At 33.6% G+C, this 21283-nt stretch overlaps 1 protein-coding gene across 1 annotated transcript in view; it reads left to right on the top strand.

The window, feature by feature from the left end:
• The window catches only part of PPP4R4 (protein phosphatase 4 regulatory subunit 4), a 107811-nt gene that overhangs the window by 63683 nt on the left and 22845 nt on the right, over positions 1 to 21283 (top strand). Inside the window, exons 8-15 of the mRNA XM_063091765.1 lie at positions 2060 to 2181; positions 4764 to 4886; positions 6443 to 6612; positions 6953 to 7072; positions 9382 to 9459; positions 10354 to 10437; positions 15913 to 16095; positions 19695 to 19800. Coding sequence (XP_062947835.1) covers positions 2060 to 2181; positions 4764 to 4886; positions 6443 to 6612; positions 6953 to 7072; positions 9382 to 9459; positions 10354 to 10437; positions 15913 to 16095; positions 19695 to 19800 — 986 coding nt within the window. The remainder of the gene's footprint in view (positions 1 to 2059; positions 2182 to 4763; positions 4887 to 6442; positions 6613 to 6952; positions 7073 to 9381; positions 9460 to 10353; positions 10438 to 15912; positions 16096 to 19694; positions 19801 to 21283) is intronic.

Raw genomic sequence — 21283 nt, 5'->3', positions numbered from 1 at the left:
ATCTACTATACGACTCAGCCATTCCATTTCTAAGTATTTATCCAAGACAAATGGAAATATATATCCACACCAACAATTGTACACACATATTTATAGCAGCTTTATTTGTGATAGGCAAAACTGAAACAATCTGAATGTCTCTCAACAGGTGAGTGGATAAACAAAATAAATGTGGTATGTCCATAAATGGAATACTGTTCAACAATAAAAAGGAATGAAATGCTGATTATATATGCAATACTATACATGGGTAAATCTAAGGGAAAGAAGCCAGACACAAAAGAATATATATACTGTATGATAAATGCAAACAGATAGTTACAAAAAGCAGATCCATCCTTCGTCAGAGGCAGATTGTGGAATCTTCTGGGAATGGTGGAAGTGTTCTGTATCTTGGATATGGTGGTAATTTAACAGGTGTTTCACTGTTGTTGGAAATCATAAGTAAGTGTGCACTTCAAATGCGATTTACTTTACCCACAATAAAGTTGTATTTAATACCATTTAAATTATATAGCTAACAACCAAGAAAACAAAACAAAAAACCAAAAATAAAATTAATAGATAAAATTAAAAAAACGTCTACTTATTTTCAGAAAAATTCTAGAAAACCTCCCTGCTGTAAAATGAGACTGAAAATTTGATGATGGGACTTGCTGATCTGAAAAAGTTTCTGAGGAAGAAAAAACTTTAAAATCTAGTTAAAATTAAGAAACATTAAAAATGGAATAGAAAAATTCAAATGATTATAGTAAACAGTTAAGCACTGGTTAAAAACTATAGTTAATCAGTGATTCTGAGCCTTGTCAGAGTTCAGGACAAAAGGATAAATATGTGAAATTGTTCAGAGACAAGATATTAGAAATGTGGTAAAAGGAAAAGTGATCTATAACATGAACAGCTGATATTCATCATGAAGTGATCACATCATATGACAGAGATGCAAGAACTAGAGACAAAGCAGAAGAAAATTTCCTTCAATGCCTGAATCTGAATATTAAAAAAATTCATAAAATACTAGACAAACTTAATCAAAGAAGTCAGTACCTTTACATTTTATGTTGATATTTTTGAATCTTAGTGAGAAAATGCTTAGTAGCCACATGTGGCTATCCTATTGGACAGTGCAAATTATAAACATTTCTATCATTGTAGAAAGTTCTAATTGACTGCATTGTCTTAGAGTCTTTGAGCTTTGCCCTGAATTTTTGTTTTTTGGTTTTCTGCAGCTCGTATTGACTTTCTTGGACTCTATCAACATCTTATTTCAATTATAATTCATACCATCTTTTATCTTATATCCAAGAAAGCTGGCCACATCATGAGCTCCCCCCCTTTCAGAGCATGTGTCATTGTAATGACATCTAATGAGGAATAAGCAGAAACAAAGTGTTAAATGAGAACTATTTGTGATTGTATAATAAATAGTATATATTTCCTAAAAGCATTTATATTGTTTCATTTTTTTGAATGGAGCATCCAGTGACATATCATTCTTCTATATAGAAATTAGTTATTGCAATATCATGTTTTACATGAATGGAAAAATAATTTATGCCCTGAAATCTAGATAAAAAGATTTTGTTTGGATTTCTCCAGTTACTACTAAGTTTTTCTAATTAGCCCAGATCATTTGCTGAAGTTGCTTAAAATGGAAAACTGTGTTACAATTTATAAAGTTTAATATAAACTATTAGTCATCAAGATCTGTGTAGGTAGCGATATTATGCTGGGGGGGGAATGGAATTGGTTAAAATAATTAAGAAACTACTATTAATGTTTTATTTTTCCTCTTGGTATATTTATGTTAGAGTTTGGGTTAGATCAATAATAAGTGGTTACATTATCATGTCCATGTAAAAGCTATTCCCAGCAGTGCCATGTTTCTTATGTTTATGTCATGCTTTCTCAACCAGACTACAAGCTTCTGGAGAACAGGAACAGTATCTTTATGATTTTTCATATTTTCTGCAGCACCTAGTCTAGTTACTTGTTTTCAGTAAGTTCTTACTACAGAGTTATTGATTTGATTTATTTTCTACTGTTGCTTATTGTGCAGGACAGAACTTACAAAAAGCATGGTGCTCCCTGAGTTAATAGAACTCTCTAGGGATGAAGGCAGCAGTGTGCGACTTGCAGCTTTTGAAACTTTGGTAAATCTGCTTGACATATTTGATACAGGTAAATCTTTATGTGCACACATCTTTGCTTCTGCAAGCAGTGTTTTTCCATATCTTTTGTGTCATTAATAAGAAGTAAAGTTAAATTCAGAATTTCTTATGTTAAGTTTTATGATTAATGCTAAGCCTCCCTTCCTCTCTCTTTCTTAATGATTTATTTTCTTTTGGTGTTTTCTCTGCTTCCACTTTAGCCTCATTGCATCCAGTGTTGCTACATATTGCATACTTCTTTTTCTGTCATCAAAATTTAACTGACTGATGTATAGGCCTAAGAATTTAGCTTGGTAATTAGCCTTTAAATTTTTCAACTTGTCGACATTAAGACAGATCTTGGCTGAAAGAATGTCTGAATGAATTTCCTCTCCTTAATAATATTTTAATGCTAGAAATCTCATGGCTTTGAGGGGAGAAATTTGGGATGGGATATTTGAATGGGAATTTAATGTTATGCAAATCAAGTCACAAAGATAATTAGCTGCTCTCCTCAGTGTATGACTAGACTCTTAACTAATGCTAGACATTTGTCAGTAAACATGAACCGTTTGGATAGGGTGAAATTTGGAGGGGTAAATGTCAAGTAATTAGGTGCAAAACTCAATTGTGTAATTGTATTAAATTTACTTGGATTACCAACATTTTATCTGATCTAGGAGAGCCTCTTAAAGATGATTGCAATGTGAACCATAGTTGTGTGTGGATGTGAATCATTTAGGCAACATGACGAACCAGAGGAGTAAAAACTGCAATACATGATAAGTGAATGACTGAATCTCTTTGTCCCTAATGATGGGGCACCCCTAGGTTCCAGACTAGAAACACATCTTTGATCTCTTTCCCTTCACTGCCCCACAGTCTGTTATCACAGATGTGGGCCTCATTCATGTTCATGGCTTGATTTCCTACCATTTTTCCCCATTTCTCTCGTATCTGATGCTCCAGTCCTAATTGCTGTTATCAGATTCTTTCACACATCTAGCCTTTCCTCACAGTCTTTTCTCTGCCTCGAGTTGGAAGATTTTTGCTTTTATACCTGGGCTAGGAGGGAGCGATTAAAGGCCCCTCTTCAAGTGGTACATTCAAAGTGTCACATAAAGTGTTTGGACTAAAGCAGAGAAAAAGCCTTACAAGTGCTGGGGTAGAGAGATGACTGTGTCACGTCTCAGTTAAGCTAGCAATGAATTTTCTTTTACAATATGGGTGTAAATAATATGCCTTGATTAGTGCGTTCATTTTCACCCATGTTAATTGTATATTCAGTGCTGTTACTTATTGTCAACACTTCATTGGCTTTTCTTCTAATATTACTGATGAAAGTTTGTCTCCTCGCCCCACAACATATAAATTATTTATACTTGTTGTTCCCTTCCTTCTGTTTTTCTCTTAGCCAACTTCTCTTCCTCTTTAGTGCCCAGTTTGAATATAATTTCCTCCCTGACATCTTTCCAAATTATACCAGGGGTTGGCAAGTTATGGCCTATAGGCCAAATCTGGCCTGTCACCTGTTTTTGTAAATAAAGTTTATAGGAACAGAGCCATGCTCATTTGTTTATGTATTTTCTGTGGCTGTTTTTGTGGTACAGTGACAGAGTTGAATAGTTGGGACAGATAGCCTGCCAAGTGTAGAACATTTACAAAAACATTTGCATACCCCTGCCTCATACCAGCGATTGAAACAGTGATCACGTTATCTTATATTTTTTGTGTTTGGCTTCTTTGCTGGTTTGAGTTTCTCAAGTTCAGATACCATTTATTATTAATCTTTCTGCTTCTGCTGCTTAGCGTATGCTTATTCTGTAAGAAATTCAATAGATGTTGAATGATAATTAATAAAAACAGTAGATATGGTGCTGAAATGTGATAATAGTAACAGTAATAGCAATGATACTGATAAGCCTGTTATAGCATTTTACTTAGTATTGTCAGACTCTTAAAAAAGTAGTGATCCATTTCTGAAAGTTTAAGTGAAATATGGGAAATTTGGAGAGTATTTAGAATTGAAACTTAAATATTGCTAATATATGAAAAACTTATGACCTAAGCAGATGTACTCAAAGAATTGATTAACTTTTAAAGAAGAGTCATCTAAGAAGTAAAAATGATGAAATTCAATATACAGGACATATTATAAGCTAATTTAATTTTAATAAAAAATGAAATGGTAAAATGGGCTTACGGTGCAGCATGGTATGAGATATATGTAGAAGAGAATAAGAAGTTTCCTGTGCCTCCTGCTCATCTATTTATACGAGGGGTGTTAGAATTCTTTTAGTTATTCAGACTCAAAACCATGATCACCTTAGCTTTGAAATTTGTACTCAGTCTTTCTTTATATTCTATTCCCTAGGGCCCACAGTATGAAGTCCAAGTCCCTTTGCATGACATTAAACTTTCTGATAATTTCAACCCTCATCTTATCCCTTCTTTACCACCCACTTCCATTATCATTGTTTTTGGATATTTTCTATTACTATGAAGCTAACATAGTAATTTTTCTTTCTGGAATTTGTGTATGTGTATTAGTGTCCACATGTGCAGTGTGGTTAACTGAATCTAAAATGTATATTATTTTGTTTTGTTTTCCAGATGACAGAAGTCAAACTATACTTCCCTTAGTGAAATCATTTTGTGAAAAATCTTTCAAAGCAGATGAATCAATTCTTATTTCTTTATCTTTCTATTTAGGAAAACTGTGCCATGGACTATATGGTATGATGTATCCCAAGAATTTCAAGATTGTAGATAAATTTTCCCTTTTTCTTTTACCTTAGCCATTAAACTTTAGCTCTTACTTGTAAAATCTATTTTTTAAATGTATAAAATCTTATGAGTTCTTAGAATTTTGATAGCATAATTTAGAGCACATTTGAAAATAACTCTTTCACTAATAGAAAACCTATTTGGAAGAACAATGACAGAGTGAAAGAAGCATAGCCCTTTAAATTTTTTAGTATTTTATACTTATGTATTAATTGGTATGTGATAATATAGACACTCTGGTAGATTAACTTTTGGTGCATAGTAAGTATATTCTTCTTAACCATTTGTTCAATAATTAATATTATGTGAGAAATTCAGCTTCAGATAATACTCATAACTCTTGGAATTTTGAACACACAAGGGTACTTCAAAAAGTTCGTGGAAAAATAGAATTAAAAGATAATAGGAATCTTTCCATGAACTTTTTGAAGTAACTTTGTATTACTTAGTAAAAGAGATGGTCCAGAGTTGCAAAGAATTACACCGAGAGACAGATAGATACTCAGCCAGAATGTACATTGGAGGGCTTCAGGGGGGAGCAGGTGGGCTGTCCTCTCAAAGCGGGAGCAGCAGCATGCGGAACTAGGGAGTGCCTTATATATCCTAATAGATAGAGCTGTCTCATTGTCATTGGACGAGAGGACAGAGCAAGAGTTTAAGCTGAGCTGGGACTTTCCTATAGGTGGGGAAAATCACGTGTGTGGGAAGGTGACATGGTGGTGAGGGAGAAGCGGGAGAGGGGGTCTTTTGTGGTTCTCGGAAAATGTGACATTTTCTGCAGCCATTTTGGGTGTTCTTCCTGTCCACCTGCCACCATTTTAGACTGACATTGGTCAAAACATAATTGGCTAACACTTAGTTCTTAGCTTACTATAATAATGTGAGAATTAAGTTATACCCATCTAGGATAGTGATACATTTTCTTTACGTGGATTGTAGACATTTAATAGACTGTTTAAAAAATGTATTGCAATATTCTTGTATAATGAGTTCCTAGCTCCCCAAGATAGTTAATGAATGTGGAACCATTCCATTCATTAAAAATATTTTGAATTCTCTTTGCCATCTTTCAGATTCTATTTTTAAGCTCCTTTTTTAAAGACACATACACATCTTTTCTGCAGGCAGTTTTAGAATATTTCCCATAAGTAAATAGCAATATGTATAAATAGCCACAATATTATTATCATAGCAACTAGTTAGTAGTGGTCTACAATATGATACATGCTGCAGAAATTAATACAGGCATAATTCCTGTATTATATAATTCATACTTTTGAAATTAAAATTAAAATATTATTAAAATTAACATAAGGTGAAACAACATAACCTGTTAGATTTCTTCATAATAGTTACTGTTTTCTCCTTGCTTTTATTTATGAACTATCTGTAACCATTTAGTTAAATATTTGGTTCCAATTATATTTTTATTGTACTTCGATTTTCTCTTTTTAATTTTTGTTTTCAAATGAAATGTTGAACAAAGGTTTTTACATTTGTTTTAGGAATTTTTACTCCAGATCAACACTTGAGATTTTTGGAGTTTTATAAGAAACTTTGTACATTGGGTTTACAACAAGAAAATGGACACAATGAAAACCAGATTCCCCCCCAAATCCTAGAGCAGGAGAAGAAATATATTTCAGTACGGAAGAACTGTGCTTATAACTTTCCGGTAATAAATCATGTATTTATGTTTACTGAGCATTTCAGTTATAACCTGTTTTAAAATATGTGCATAGATAACATTAAAAACATTGCCATTTTTGACACTTGCTGCTTAGCATTAAGTCTAGTATGTGTAGTAGGTACTGAGTAAATATTTGTGAAAGTGTATTTCTCTCCTTGTATAAATCAGAATTATGTGCATGCATTTGGATCTTCCAAATATGATTTCTAATTAAATTGCAATTCAGAAGACATGATTTCAATTTAAGTGAAATGATTGTAGTATTAGGTATTGGTGCATGTTTTACTCTCCTTCCCACTCACCTTCCCCTTTCAATCTCTACTAGGCCATGATTGTTTTTGTTGATCCTAAAAACTTCCACATGGAACTGTATCCTACATTCTTCTGCCTTTGTCATGACCCTGAAGTACCTGTCAGAAACACTATTGCTATTTGCTTTTATGAAGTAAGTCTGAAGAATCGATACCACTTTACATTGTTGTTAATTGTACCTATGTGTACCAGATGCTTTTTTTGATATTTGTATACTTCTGTTGATAAATTTATTTTAAGATATAGGCTGCATATCTCTTTCATGATCTAGTCCTAAATCTTGTTTTAAAATTCCCATAATTCACTTCTCTTTCATTATGTTTATGGAATCTATTTACATAAATACATTATATTTATTTATTCATTTATTAACCTGTTTGTTCAGTGTATCTATACTAAATGCTTTCTTTAAGCCAGGCATTGTGGTAGATATGCGTGTTGCAAACTTGGAAGTAAAATTAGTTTTTTTATGCTTTATAATAATTATGCTTGTACCTAAACTTAAGCACTTCAGAACAAATAGAATTGAGAGACAAATTATTTAAATTTATTGTTTTTACTGCAAATGGATGATGTTTAATGAGCATAGCTTTTAGATATAGCTATTACAACTCTCCATAAACTAAGAGCAGACGTGAATTTAAACTTTTATGATAAATGTAATTAACTTTTAAACCTTTGAGGTTGAATTTTGGAGTATGTTTCTTGGCTGATCCCAATAAACACTTGTATGCTATAGTTGCAGTAAGCACATATAAAGCTATAAACTTGTCAATTTCAAAGCTATTACTTAAAAATTTCTTTATAGGTGGCATAATGTTTCCTTTCTTTATAAGTGTTATAGTACATTTTTATTCTCAATGAGAACATTTCATCCTCTTCCTCACACTATGTTCTTGTGTCAGAGTATTGCTAGATTATCTAAAAATGTGCAGGATATACACAGCATCATTATAAACGTTAATTAAGATTCTTTTGGCTGTTGGGTGATAGTCTATGCTTCATTAAAATAACAATTCCAGTATGAATGAAATATATGTTCATTGTACAAAATCTAGGAAATATTCCCTTTAAATGGTACAGTTATTTAAAATAATTTCAGTGTTACACAATTGAGTCATCTTTGTAAATATACATATAGAAATCTGCTTTTGGAGGAAGGGAGAGGGCAGAAGGCATTGGCCAGCTGAGCAGAATATTCACCACCAAGATGCATTAAGTGGTCGTTTAGGCTTTGTTACCATGTACACATGTATTTGCTAGATCAGTGGTCTCCACAGAGGTTTGCACAAGATTGGAGAATGCAGTATTTATGCCGTATTAGACTTTCTATTTATGTTTATTTTTATCTCATTTCTTTAATATTTCATTTTAATCCATGTTTTATAGTGGACATAATATCACACCATGTAAGTAAACATATTGAAATGCATATACATGTGTATACACAAATATTTTGATTGGTAAGAGTGAGTTTGGAGATTGTTAATGTACATATTTGCTGGGTGGCTAGTTTTCATATTCTCACAACGATACAACATAGGTAGGCTAAGAATGATCTACTCCATAAGATGAAGGGGTAGTTTAGGTTTGTCCTTTTAAATAATGAAAACTCACTGGTGGACTTAAATTTTCCTAACAGTGTTAATGTTAGATTCTGATAGTTGCTTTATTATGTTGTAATTTTATTCTTTTCTCAGAAAAATATTATTTTGAAAATATTTTCAAGTAAAAAATAATCCTGTTGGAGCAAAGGATTTTAAAACACTCTTTACCAAAGAACCATTTTTTTCCCAAATAAAATTTCACTCAAGCCCACTATGTTAAAATAAAAAAGAAAGTAAAATAGATACTCGTGCATCAACCATTGTGGGCTCTGAGTTTGTCTGGAGGAAAAAAAAAACCTGTATGCAGGGGGAGCTGGATTATTCTGGACTTTCCCAATTCCTCTCACACTGATTAAAATTTTTGGTGGGGAAAAGTTGTTCTGCCTCCTTAGAAGTTACCCTCTACTCTGATATCACTATAGGCCTTCAGTAGAAGTTACCCTCTTTGGGAAGCTCTGGTGGTGTACTATAATAAATATTCTTATGCCTGGGAAATCCTTTAAGACACTGTTGGCTGCTCTAAGGCTTTCACATGTGAACTAGAGGCATCTTTGGGCTCATTACTGCTTGTGATATAAAAGTTATGACTCTGGCAAATCCCATTTTTCTGTACTTACCCATCCCCCATATGTCCATACACTCTAGCATATTATAAAGCAGACTAAAAAGCTGATGATGCCAGCAAATAATTTTTTTAGAATTCTAATTGTATACTTATGTTGTAACCTAGTTTTATTTTAGAAGTATCTAACAAAGATATTTTTAAAAAATTTTAATTCTAACTTTTGTATGTCTAGTATTCTCACATCTGAGAGACTTTATTGCTACATTTTAGGTGTCTAAACTTCTGAATTCTGGAGTATATTTAATACATAAAGAATTAATTACATTATTACAAGATGAATCACTGGAGGTAATATATCTTCTTACTCTTTGGTTTTTATTCCTTTTATTAAATACAAATATATCAATGCCTTTTTTTTTCTTACTTCTGGGGAATTGCATGAACTCTTTTAGTTGACTAGCCCAGAGGCCTCAAATCAGTGTATTACTGTATTATAAACTAGAAATTGGGAAGATCTTTAAAAAATATTAGATTTTGAAATATATTCAGTTTTAAAATGTATATGTATATTTGCTTATTAAGGAAAACTTAAGAAGTACCAAAAAGTAGACAAAAGAGTACCTTTAATTCCAGTTACTGTTACTATTTTGTTATGTTTTTTCTTTATATATCTTTTCAATATAAATGTTGTTATATTTTTCTATATAAAGATTTTTATTTTACACAGTTGTAATCATAGATCATATTTCATATCTTTTTTTCTCTTATCATTGTTTGGGGAATATTTTACCATCTAGTGTATACTAATGAAGACTTTGAAATATTTTCTTTTATGCTGTATTTAATATATCCCACTTGCTTAAATGATTATTAGCTTGCCAAAGCTCAACTCATCAAAATTTTGTTATCACTTAGGGTATTATCTGATTTAAACCACCTTTCAAAAGCCGGGAGGCAGTTTTTGAGCACGTTAGTGGTGTGGACGTAGCCGTCTCAGATTTAGACGATTTAAACAGTATCGGGAGGAAGGCAGTTGATGATGCTGATCATTTTCAATTGGTTAAGGCCATTGATCATGTTTCTAAGGCTTTCCAGCAAGAAGATGGCAGAGTAAGAAAACAGAACCCCTAAAATGCTTTTTGGTAAATAACTCTATTTCTGTGTAGAAATTGATATGTGGAGTTAACTAACCTGAGAAAACACAGTATTCACCGTGAGAGTAAACAATATTTCTATTAAAAGGTACTAGATGCTCTTATAGATCATCTTCCAGAAATCTTGGAACTTATGTCTACTGGCGGAGAAAGCAGTGTTCAAGAAAATAAGGTAAATCCCACTTATCAAAGAAGTTTCTGAAACTTATAAGTATTATGCTACTTTGCAGGATTGTTTTCAGGCATCATGAAAGACTGTATGGAAAGCATTTTTTAAAAAAATCTTTTTAAAAATGACTTTATTGAGGTATGATTGATATTCAAAAAGCTGTACATATTTAAGCTGTACATCACCACCAGTATCAAAGCCACAGACATATCCTTCACCTTCCAAAGTTTCTTCCCACCCACTTTATTATTATTTGTGTGAGTGTGTGGTAAGAACACTTAACATAAGATCTACCCTCAGAAATTTTAAGTATGCAACACAGTATCATTAGCTATGGGCACTATGCTATATAATAGATCTCCAGAACTTGTTTATTTTGCATAACTGAAACTTTGTACCCGTTGACCATCACCTTTCCATTTTCCCCTCCCCCAGCCCCTGACAATCACCATTCTACTCTGTTTCTATGGGTTTGACTATTTTAGATTCTACATATAAGTGAGATCATGTAGTATTTGTCTTTCTGTGCCTGGCTTATTTCACTTAGCATAATGTCCTCCAGGTACATACATGTTGTCACAAATGAAAGGATTTCCTTCTTTTTTAGAGCTGAATAATATCCCACTATATAAATATATCACATTTCCTTTATTCATCTATCAATGCACATTTAGATTTCTTTCAAATCTTGGCTATTAAAAATGGCTTTCAGTCTTGTTCAGAATCTTGACAGCAGAATTTTTGAAGGAGATGTATTTTTTTTTTCTCTGTGGAATTTTGCTATTTTTATTCCTCAGTATGTGTTGATTGTTAGAAATGGAAAGATTTACTTGAAACAAACTAAAAACATTACTTTTTGTATTAAAATATCCATAAATATAAAGTTGGAATATATTTCCTTCAAACTTTGTGAATAATTTAAAGTTGCAAATTGTCAGTGAGGTGGTAATAATTTAGGTACATACTTCTTTACTTGGTTGATAAGGTGCTGAAATTATACCTCACTGCTACATTTTAAAGCGTATATTTATAGAATTGAGAATGCTAATACTGCGTAAACATAACAAAGCATCTCATGCTCTGAAATAATCTTCTTTAGAATAGAACAAAACCTTGTTAGTTCCTCTTCATGGAGAAAAAGCACAAGAAATAGGTTAACCCTTAGGGCAGCTGATGCTGTGTTAACAATTGCAACATCAGGGATTTCTCAATTATTTACGTAAAATTCGAGTACTTGCTAATCTTTTAAAAATTTTTATTTGTTTATTAATTTTATTGGTTATGAATGTTCATGAGATACAAAGCCAGTTGTCACCCCTTGTGCCCAAGATGCGAAGGCTAGATTCATACTGGCAGCATGCACATTACCACAAATGCGTTTGTACCCTGTGTCCCCCATCCAGTTATCCCCAACTTCCCTCCCCCTTCTCTTTTTCCCCCCACTCCACTTTGTTCTCTCCCTCTGTATGTCCAACACACCACTGTGGTCTTCCTTTCCTTCCTTCCTTCTCTCTTACTTCCCGCATATGTGTGAGTACATTCAGTATTTATCCCTCTATGCTCTGCTTATTTCACCCAACATAAGCTTCTCCAGGCTTATCCATGTTGTTGCAAATGGGAGAATTCATTCTTTTTTATGGCAGAGTAGTATTTCATGGTGTATATATACCACAGTTTCCTTATCCAATCATCAAATGATGGACATTTAGGTTGGTTCCATGTCTTGGCTATTGTAAACAGGGCTGCAATGAATGTGGGAATGCAGGTATCCTTTTGACATGATGATTTCCATTCCTCTGGGTAAATACCCAGAAGTGAGATTGCTGGATTGTATGAAAGATCTATCTGTAGTTGTTTGAGAAACCTTCATACTGTTTTCCATAGTGGTTGTACTAATTTACAGTTCTACCAACAAGGCAGGAGCATTCCCTTCTCTCCACACCCTTGCCAGCACTTGTTATTCACTGTCTTTTTGATTATAGCCAGTCTAACTGGGTGAGGTGGTGTAGTTTTAATTTGCATTTCCCTGATGACTAGTGATGATGTTGAGCATTTTTTCATGTACCTGTTGGCCATTTGTATGTCTTCCTTTGAAAAATGTCTATTCAGCTCCTTTGCCCATTTTAAAATTGGGTTGTTTTTTTACTGTGTAATTGCTTGAGTTCCTTGTATATTATGGATATTAATCCCTGTCAGATGCATAGTTAGCAAAAATTTTTTCCCACTTTGTAAATTGTCGTTTCATTCTGTCAGTGTTTCCTTTGCTGTGCAGAAGCTTTTTAGTTTGATATAGTCCCATTTGTTTATTTTTTTCTTTTGCTGCTTGTGCTTTTGGGCTCATGTTCATAAAGTCTGTGTCCAGACCTAGTTCTTGAAGTGTTTCACCTATATTTTCCCTTAGTAATTTTACAGTTTCAGGTCTTATACTTAAGTAATCCATTTTGAGTTGATTTTAGTATATGGTGAGAGGTGCATATCTAGTTTCATTCTTCTGCATATGATATCCAATTTTCCCAGCACCACTTGTTGAAGAGGCAGTCTTTTCCCCAATGTAGATTTCTGTTGCCTTTGTCCAATATCAGATGGCTGTAAGCCTGAGGGTTGATTTCTGGGTTTTCAATTCTGCTCCACTGGTCTGAATGTCTATTTTTATGCCAGTACTATGCTGTTTTGATTATAATAGCTTTGTAATATAATTTGAAGTCAGGTAGTGTTACGCCTCTAGCTTTATTTTTTTTGCTTAGGATTGCTTTGACTATTCAGGGTCTTTTGTTGTTCTACATGAAAGGTAAGATTGTTTTTTCCATTTATGTGAAGAATGTCATTGGTATTGGGGATTGCATTGAATCTGTAGATTGCTTTGGGTAGTATAGACATTTTTACAATGTTAATTCTTCCAATCCAAGAGCATGGAATATCTTTCCATTTTTTTGTGTCATCTTTAATTTCTTTCAGAAGTGGTTTGTAGTTCTCATTATAGAGCTCTTTCACCTCCTTGGTTAAATTGATCCCTAGGTATTTTATTTTTTTCATGACAATTATAAATGGGCTAACTTTCTCTATTTCTCTTTCTGTTACTTCATTATTTGAGTATATAAATGCAACTTATTTGGGGGCATTTATTTTGTATCCTGCAATGTTACTGAAGTTATTAACCAGCTCAGGAGCTTTTTGATAGAGTCTTTAGGTTTTTCTACACATAGTATCATGTCATCTGCAAATAGAGACAGTTTGACTTTGTCTTCTCCAATCTGGATTCCCTTTATTTCTTTCTCTTGTCTGATTGCTCTGACTAGTACCTCTAGTACTATGTTAAATAGAAGTGGTAAGAGTAGGCATCCTTGTCTTGTTCCTGTACTTAAAGGAAAAGCCATCAGTCTTTCTCCATTTAGGATAATAATGGCAGTGGGCATGTCATATATTGCTTTTATTGTGTTGAGATATTTTCCTTCTGTACCTAATTTGTTGAGAGTCTATATCATGAAGGATGTTGAATTTTGTCAAATGCTTTTTTAGCATCTATTGAGATAATCATATGGTCTTTGTCCTTGAGTTTGTTCATGTGATATATCACATTTATTGACTTTTGTATATCGAACCATCTTTGCATCCCTGGGATGAATACCACCTGATCATGGTGCATAATTTTTTTAATGTGTTGCTGTATTCTGATTGATAATATTTTGTTGAGGATTTTTGCATCTATGTTCATCAAGGATATTGGCCTGTAATTTTCTTTTTTTGTTGTGTCTTTATCTGGTTTTGATATCAGAGTTATGTTGGCCTCATGGAATGAATTTGGGAGAGTAGCTTCTGTTTCAAGTTTTTAGAATAGTTTGAGGAGAATTGGTATTAACTCCTCTTTAAAAGTTTGATAGAATTCAGATATAAAGCCATCCAGACCTGGATTTTTTTTGTTGGAGGATTGCTAATTACCGATTCAATCTCGTTCCTTGTTACCGGTCTGTTCAGGTTTTCTATCTCTTCTTGGTTCAGTTGGGGTAATTTATTTGTGTCTAGAAACTTATCCATTTCTTCCAGATTTTCGTATTTTTTGGTCATACAGCTGTTTATAATAGTCTCTAATGATTCTTCGTATTTCTGTGTTATTGGTTGTAATGTCTCCTTTTTCATTTCTGATTTTTGTTATTTGGGTCTTCTTTCTTCTTTTGTTTGTTAATCTAGCTAATGGTTTATATATTTTATTTATCTTCTTGAAAAGCCAATATTTTGTTTTGTTGATCTTTTTTGGGTCTCTATTTCACTTAGTTCTGCTCTGATCTTAATTATTTCTTTCTGTGTACTACCTTTAGGTTTGGATTGTTGTTGTTTTTCAAGTTCTATAAGGTTTAGTGTTAGGTCGTTTATTTGAAGTCTTTCTGTTCTTTTTTTTTTTGACTGGTAAGGGGATTGCAACCCTTGGCTTGGTGTTGTCTGCACCATGCTTAGCCAGTGAGCACACCAGCCATCCCTATATAGGATCCAAACCTGTGGTCTCGGTGCTATCAGCACCGCACTTACTCAAATGAGCCACGGGGCCTGCCCTCTGTTCTTTTGATATAAGCATTTATTGCAATAAATTTGCCTCTTAGTACTGCTTTTGCAGTATCCCACAGGTTATGGTATGATGTATCTTTATTTTCATTAGTTTCAAGAAATTTTTTTTATTTTCTGTTTAATTTCTTCTTGGATGCATAGGTCATTCAGAAGCCTATTGTTTAGTTTCCATGTATTTGCATAGTTTCCAGAGTTTTGCTTATTACTAATTTCCAGTTTTAGTCCATTGTGGTCTGAAAAGATACTTGGAATGATTTCAATTTTTTAAAATTTGCTGAGGCTAGGTTTGTGACCCAATGTATGGTCTATGCTGGAGAATGTTCCATGAGCTGATGAGAAGAAAGTATATTCTTTAGTTGTTGGGTGAAATGTGGAAAGCATTTAAAATACTGCTTGCCACGTAGTTGGTTCTTAGTATAGAAGTCTGTTGGTGTTTGAACAGCTTGAATTTCCTCTGCAGTTCTTACATTAGCAATTCTTGTGTTACTGTGATTTTTATTTATTGTCTTTAGAGTTTATATTCATATTTTCAGTTTTCATTGGCAATAATGATTATTCCAAGAATCACAAATAGTGAGGACAAAATGGTAGGAATTTAGATGGTCAGAGCTTGTGGACAGTAATAGATAATAAATTTTACTTTTGTTAGAAGAGTTGCTGTGGTTATCAATCTGACAGGAAGAATGATGAGTCCCGGTCTGTGTTTCAAAATTTAGTTTCCAGTAACCATAGATTTTATTTATGGATTTTTAAAAGATATCTGATAATTTCATCAGATAATTATCTCCCTGTGACAAACTGAGATGCCTCCTAAACTCTGAAATGAGCAGGAATATTTTCCTCCCCAATATAAGACTGAATAATTTGAATGCTGCAATTTATTTAATTTTCATTGATTCTTTTGGTGTGTTTCTTTTTCAGTTGTCCTCACTACCTGAATTGATTCCAGCACTCACAGCCGCTGAACAGCGAGCTGCAGGCTCTTTGAAATGGAGAACTCATGAGAAGCTACTACAGAAATATGCTTGTCTGCCACATGTCATATCAAGTGATCAGATTTATTATCGTTTCTTACAAAGAATGTTCACGATTGTGATGACAAATGTGAGCTCAGGACTTTTCATTTTATTCTCTTGAACTCATGATTAATTTTGGAATTACCAAATTCTTCACATTCTCAAAATAATACAACAAACTCAATTCATTCCATTTTGCCCAGCAGGATGTCATCTTCCCAGGTCCCTGAGGAGGGAACTCAGGTTTCCTTTTGCTTCTCCACTAGTTCTCCCTTGATCATCTTCTACCTAGCTGGAGAGAGGAATGAACAGGTGGTACCTTCACTTACCTTATACTGCCAGGGAGAGTGTTAATTCACTCACTTCAATCTTCATGTAGTTCTTCTGAGGAGGAAAGTTGACAGATCTCAGTGGGTCTCAACTGCAAAGGACCTTCTGCTCTGACGTGCACCTTTGATATACTCACGGCCTGGGGGTCTTACCTCAGCTGTGCTATTTTGCCAAGGCATCCCTTAAGCATCTTTATATTAGTTTGGTTACTTCTTGTTTTATGGTACTGAAAGGGTGGCTATGTAACAGATAAAGTTTATACCTGAAATGGGGATGCCTTAATATGGGTATCCTTATAATTAGAGTAAAAAGAAAAAAAAAGAACAAAAAGACTCATTCCTCAAAATAGGGTTGTGCTCAAAGCTTTTCATAAAGTTAGTTGTCTACTTTTCTTAAAAAAAAATTTCCAGAGAGGATTCTTTAACCCACAGTTCACTATACATTTAATGAGACATCCTGTTAACATTTTTGAAGTATAAAAAAGTTCCAGTTGGCTGGTTAGCTCAGTTGGTTAGGGAGTTGGTACTGACAACAGCAAGGTCCAGGGTTCAATCCTTGTACTGGCCAGCAAAAAAAAAAAAAAAAGAAAGAAAAAAGTTCCAGATAATCTTTCTATCTTAGAAACTGCTAAAAAAGTATTTTAAATTCTCATTGTTTATTCCCAATAAAAGGGAGATTATGAATTCTAGCAGCCATCTCAAAAACCCAAAATCAATTTTTGTTTCAAAGACTTAAAAAAGAGAAAAAATTATATCATTGGCGTTATTTACAACTTCAGTGAAAAAGTAATAAGCATAATTTAATAAACACCCCTACAAGTTTGTTTCATATATCAAAGCAAAACCTGGAGATTGAAGTTATATTGTAGATGTGTCAATATAAAAAGCGACTTGACAGTAACATCCTTACCAGTTTACATTTAAGAGCATGAATGTACCATATAGGACATTTCACATAAAATTGAGCAGAATTTATTAATTTTATTCAGCAGTTACTTAATTTGAGTGCCTACTGTGTGTCAGGCATTGTTCTAACAGCTGAGGACATAGGAGTGAACAAAGCAGACAGAATCTTGCTCTAATGGAGCTTGCATCCTAAAGTAGTGGTGGTGGGGAGTGATAGAAAATAAAATAATAATAAATAAATATATTAACAGCTGGGGTAAGTGCTGTGAAGTTTAATCTTAATTGTTGGTGTCAACCTAATTAGTAGGCATGTTTGTTTTTAGGAAGCTACGAATACATAATTATTCTGTATTCGTAGCTTCTTTTGCTAGGAAAGAGAAATGATTTACAATGTAGAGGGTAGACAAGTACTTTTCCGCCTGAGAGATTTGTTTTACTATTTTCTTTTACAAGGAGCTAGTTCCATACTTTAAAGGAAATACATGATTATTATAGCACATTTTTTTGTGCTTAGAGAAGTCACTTATAAAAACAAAGATTTTTGTTTTTAGTTCTATACCTAATATTCATTCATTTGTTCACTGATTCAGCAAAATGTATTGGGTACTTACTATGTGCAAAGCACTATTCTAGGTGCCAGGAATATAACAGTGAACAAAAGAGCCAAAGGACCTACCCTCATAAAACTTATATTTTATTGGGGACATTTAACAAAATTAATAATTATTCTTTAATATCATTTAATATCTAGTCCATATTATAATTTTACCAATTATCCCCCAAGTTTATTTTATAGTTGTTTTATTGCATATAGAATCCAATTAAGATCTATACCTTGTGATGAACAAACGTATAAATATATAGTAAGTCAGGGATAAAAAGTGCAATGAAGAACTATAAAAGCAGGGTGGAGTGGGGAAGAAGGTGATGGTGGCTACTAGGACACTATTGTGGATATAGTGGTCAGGAACAAGTCCTCTCTTATCAAGTATGCTTTGTGCAGAGGCTTGAGCAAATGAGGGAGTGAGCCATGCGGCAGTCTGAAGGACAAGTGATCTAGACACATGGGACAGTGAATGCAAATGTGCGACACAGTGTATGTTTGGCCATGTGAGGAGCAGCAAGAAGGCCAGTGTAGTAAGTGGCAGAGAGTAAAGCTAGACATGGCTGGGTTCGCAGCACACAGGCTCTTGCAGGTAGTGATGTGGACTCTAGGTTGTATGCTTTGAGACAAGGGAAGTCTTGGGAAGGTTTTGAGTAAAGGAATGATATAAGTTGACTTTTATTTCCTACTTCCGTTATGAAAAAAATTTAAAGGTACAAAAAAAGCAAAGAAAATATTACAATGAACACCCGTATACCCATCATCTAGATGTAACAAATAGCATATTGCTATATATTTGCTTTTTCTGTTTCATTGTGCTATAGAATTTTAAATTATAGGTATCATTATATTTGATCTCTAAACATTTCATTTTTAAGATTTTCTGTTCTAATTCATAGTAAATATCCTCTTTTTACATTGAACAGGTTAAAAACACCACACAGAATAGTACCCAGTAGAATGGAAATAGCTTCTGTAAAATATGAGAGGAGGTCATGGCAGTATTCTCTTAGCAACATAAAGTTTCATTCTACTTGAATTTCAAGGATCCTCACTATAATAATCTGAATCTTCAGTAACTGAATATTATAATATTTATACTTAAGTCAGGATGATGAACATGAATTTATACTGGATACAATATACCTGATTGAGAGATTTTTCTCTAATATCTGGTTTGAACCCAAACCCAATAAAGATGAATGGCTGAATTCACTTGGAATTAAGATTCTGCCCAGTGTGATGGAAATTCAAAAGACAAAGGGGTTTGGAATAGTGATAAGAGTGATTGACATGGTGTCCTTCAGATTCGAAGCTTTTATCTGTATCATGGACCAGAGATCTCAGTGAATGCCATTGAGGTTGAAGAGCCAGAAGCCAAAATTAAGACAGAAGGATCAAAGAGTACACCTGTTCATGGGATCTCTAAATTTATATTTGAGAAGTGACATATTTTTGTAATATACTTGACAGATGGTATGTTCTAGCAAATGTTTGTTGAATGAGTAAGTGACAAAGGCTAGGGAGTGGCCAAAAGAATGGTGGCTAATGTGTATTTGAGGAGAATGTCACTTAAAATGAGGTGGCAAGGGAATGACAGTCAAATGTGGATGATTTGGACATAACTGTGCCGAACTGACTTTGTAATGCAATGTATTAGTTGATTTGCCTGAGTGATATTAACATTAAATTAACACTTCCAGAAGGATATACGTTCAGTGATTTGAGAAGTGGTGAACATTCCTCTTACTTTTAGCCAATAACTTAAGATTGATTTGGTGGGACCAAATTATTCAGAGTATATAATATTAGGCTAGTGTAATAGTCTTTCTTGTTTATTTCTTTAAGAATGTCTTACCTGTCCAAAAGGCAGCTTCACGAACTCTATGCATCTTTCTACGTTATAATCGTAAACAAGAACAGAGACATGAGGTCATTCAAAAATTAATTGAACGTAAGTAATCACTGTCTCCTATTTGAAACAATGAAATTAAACAAACTAGTTGGCCTTAGCTGTAACTTACATTATGCATCATTTTGCCATGAATAGGCTGATGTTGGTAAATATCTAGGGTGCACTTTTATTTGAATTTCATAGGTTAATTTTTGGTTGTTTTAGAAATCTTGTGGCAAGATCAGATCTGTGATGAATGAGAGTAGTAATTACTCAGAGGCCTCTTTTGTGAATTTCTACATTTGAGCAATTAAAATATGTACACATTTTGAAAGTCCAGTTTCTACCCTGATCAAATAGAATTTGAAACTAAAATTCAGTAGTCTCCCGTTATCCATGGTTTCACTTTCTGTGGTTTCAGTTAACCTGAGATCACCCGTTGTCTGAAAATATTAAGTAGAGTGATGAGATCTCACACTATCCTGCTTGTCCTGCCCAGAATGTGAATCAGCCCTTTGTGCAGTGTATCCATGCTGTATAGGCTACCTGCCCATTAGTCACTTAGTAGCCATCTTGGTTTTCAGAGGTACTGTCCCAGAATCGCAGTGCTTGTATTCAGGTAATCCTTATTTTACTTAATAATGGACACAAAGAGCAAGAGTAGTGATGCTGGCAATTTGGATATGCCAAAGAGAAGACATAAAGTGCTTCCTAGGAGACCTTGGCTATGGGTCATATAATTCAAGGTTTCAGACATCCACTGGGCATCTTGAAATGTATCCCCTGTGAATAGACTATCCATGAATCTAATAATTTAATTTATGGTCCTATATTCAGTGTTAACAGAATTAACAGAATGTGGGGTTTTGTTTTTTTCCTTGAATAGAGGTGATAATACAGATGAATGTGAATCTCGTGAGCCTAGGTTTATAATGTCTTAAGAAACTAAGTCAATTAAAGCAAATTTATTTTAATTTGATAAGGGCTAAAATCAAGGCAAAAACGTTTAGTTAGAGTGGTAATTCTAGAAATAGTGGCACACACTATATTTACTTAGTAAATTTGTTAATTTTTGTACACTTGCTTTGACTATAATGTCTTAATGTTTTTATTAAACCCTGTTATCCAGTATAGGCAGATAAAGGGATTTTCTGGTTATTGGAGTTTACCATTTTAAGTATGATCGCCACTTTCTAAAAATGTTAGAATACTTTTATAAGATTCTATTTAAGAAAAATTATTCCTGCCTTTGAATTCTAGCTCTGCACTTGCTATCTATGTGACTTTAACCTCTCTGAATCTTAGTATCTTTATGTTTTGGGAGGGATTACGTATGTGTGTCCCATTGGATTGCTTTTCAGGGTTAAATGAGATAATATGTGTAAAGTAATACATAGTGGCTGATCAAAAAATAGTAGGTATAGTCATTTAATAGCTAATAAATGCTTATGGAATTGAATGTAATGTCTAGTAAAACGTTTTGCTGATTTTTGAAGTGTCAGTATTTTAGGGTCTGCAAGTCTGGGGTATATAATATGATTGT

The sequence above is a fragment of the Cynocephalus volans genome, chromosome 3 (assembly GCF_027409185.1).
Source record: "Cynocephalus volans isolate mCynVol1 chromosome 3, mCynVol1.pri, whole genome shotgun sequence".
Lineage (NCBI taxonomy): Eukaryota > Metazoa > Chordata > Mammalia > Dermoptera > Cynocephalidae > Cynocephalus > Cynocephalus volans.
Note: the sequence above shows the minus strand (reverse complement) of the source record. Positions and strands in the feature narration are given on the sequence as shown.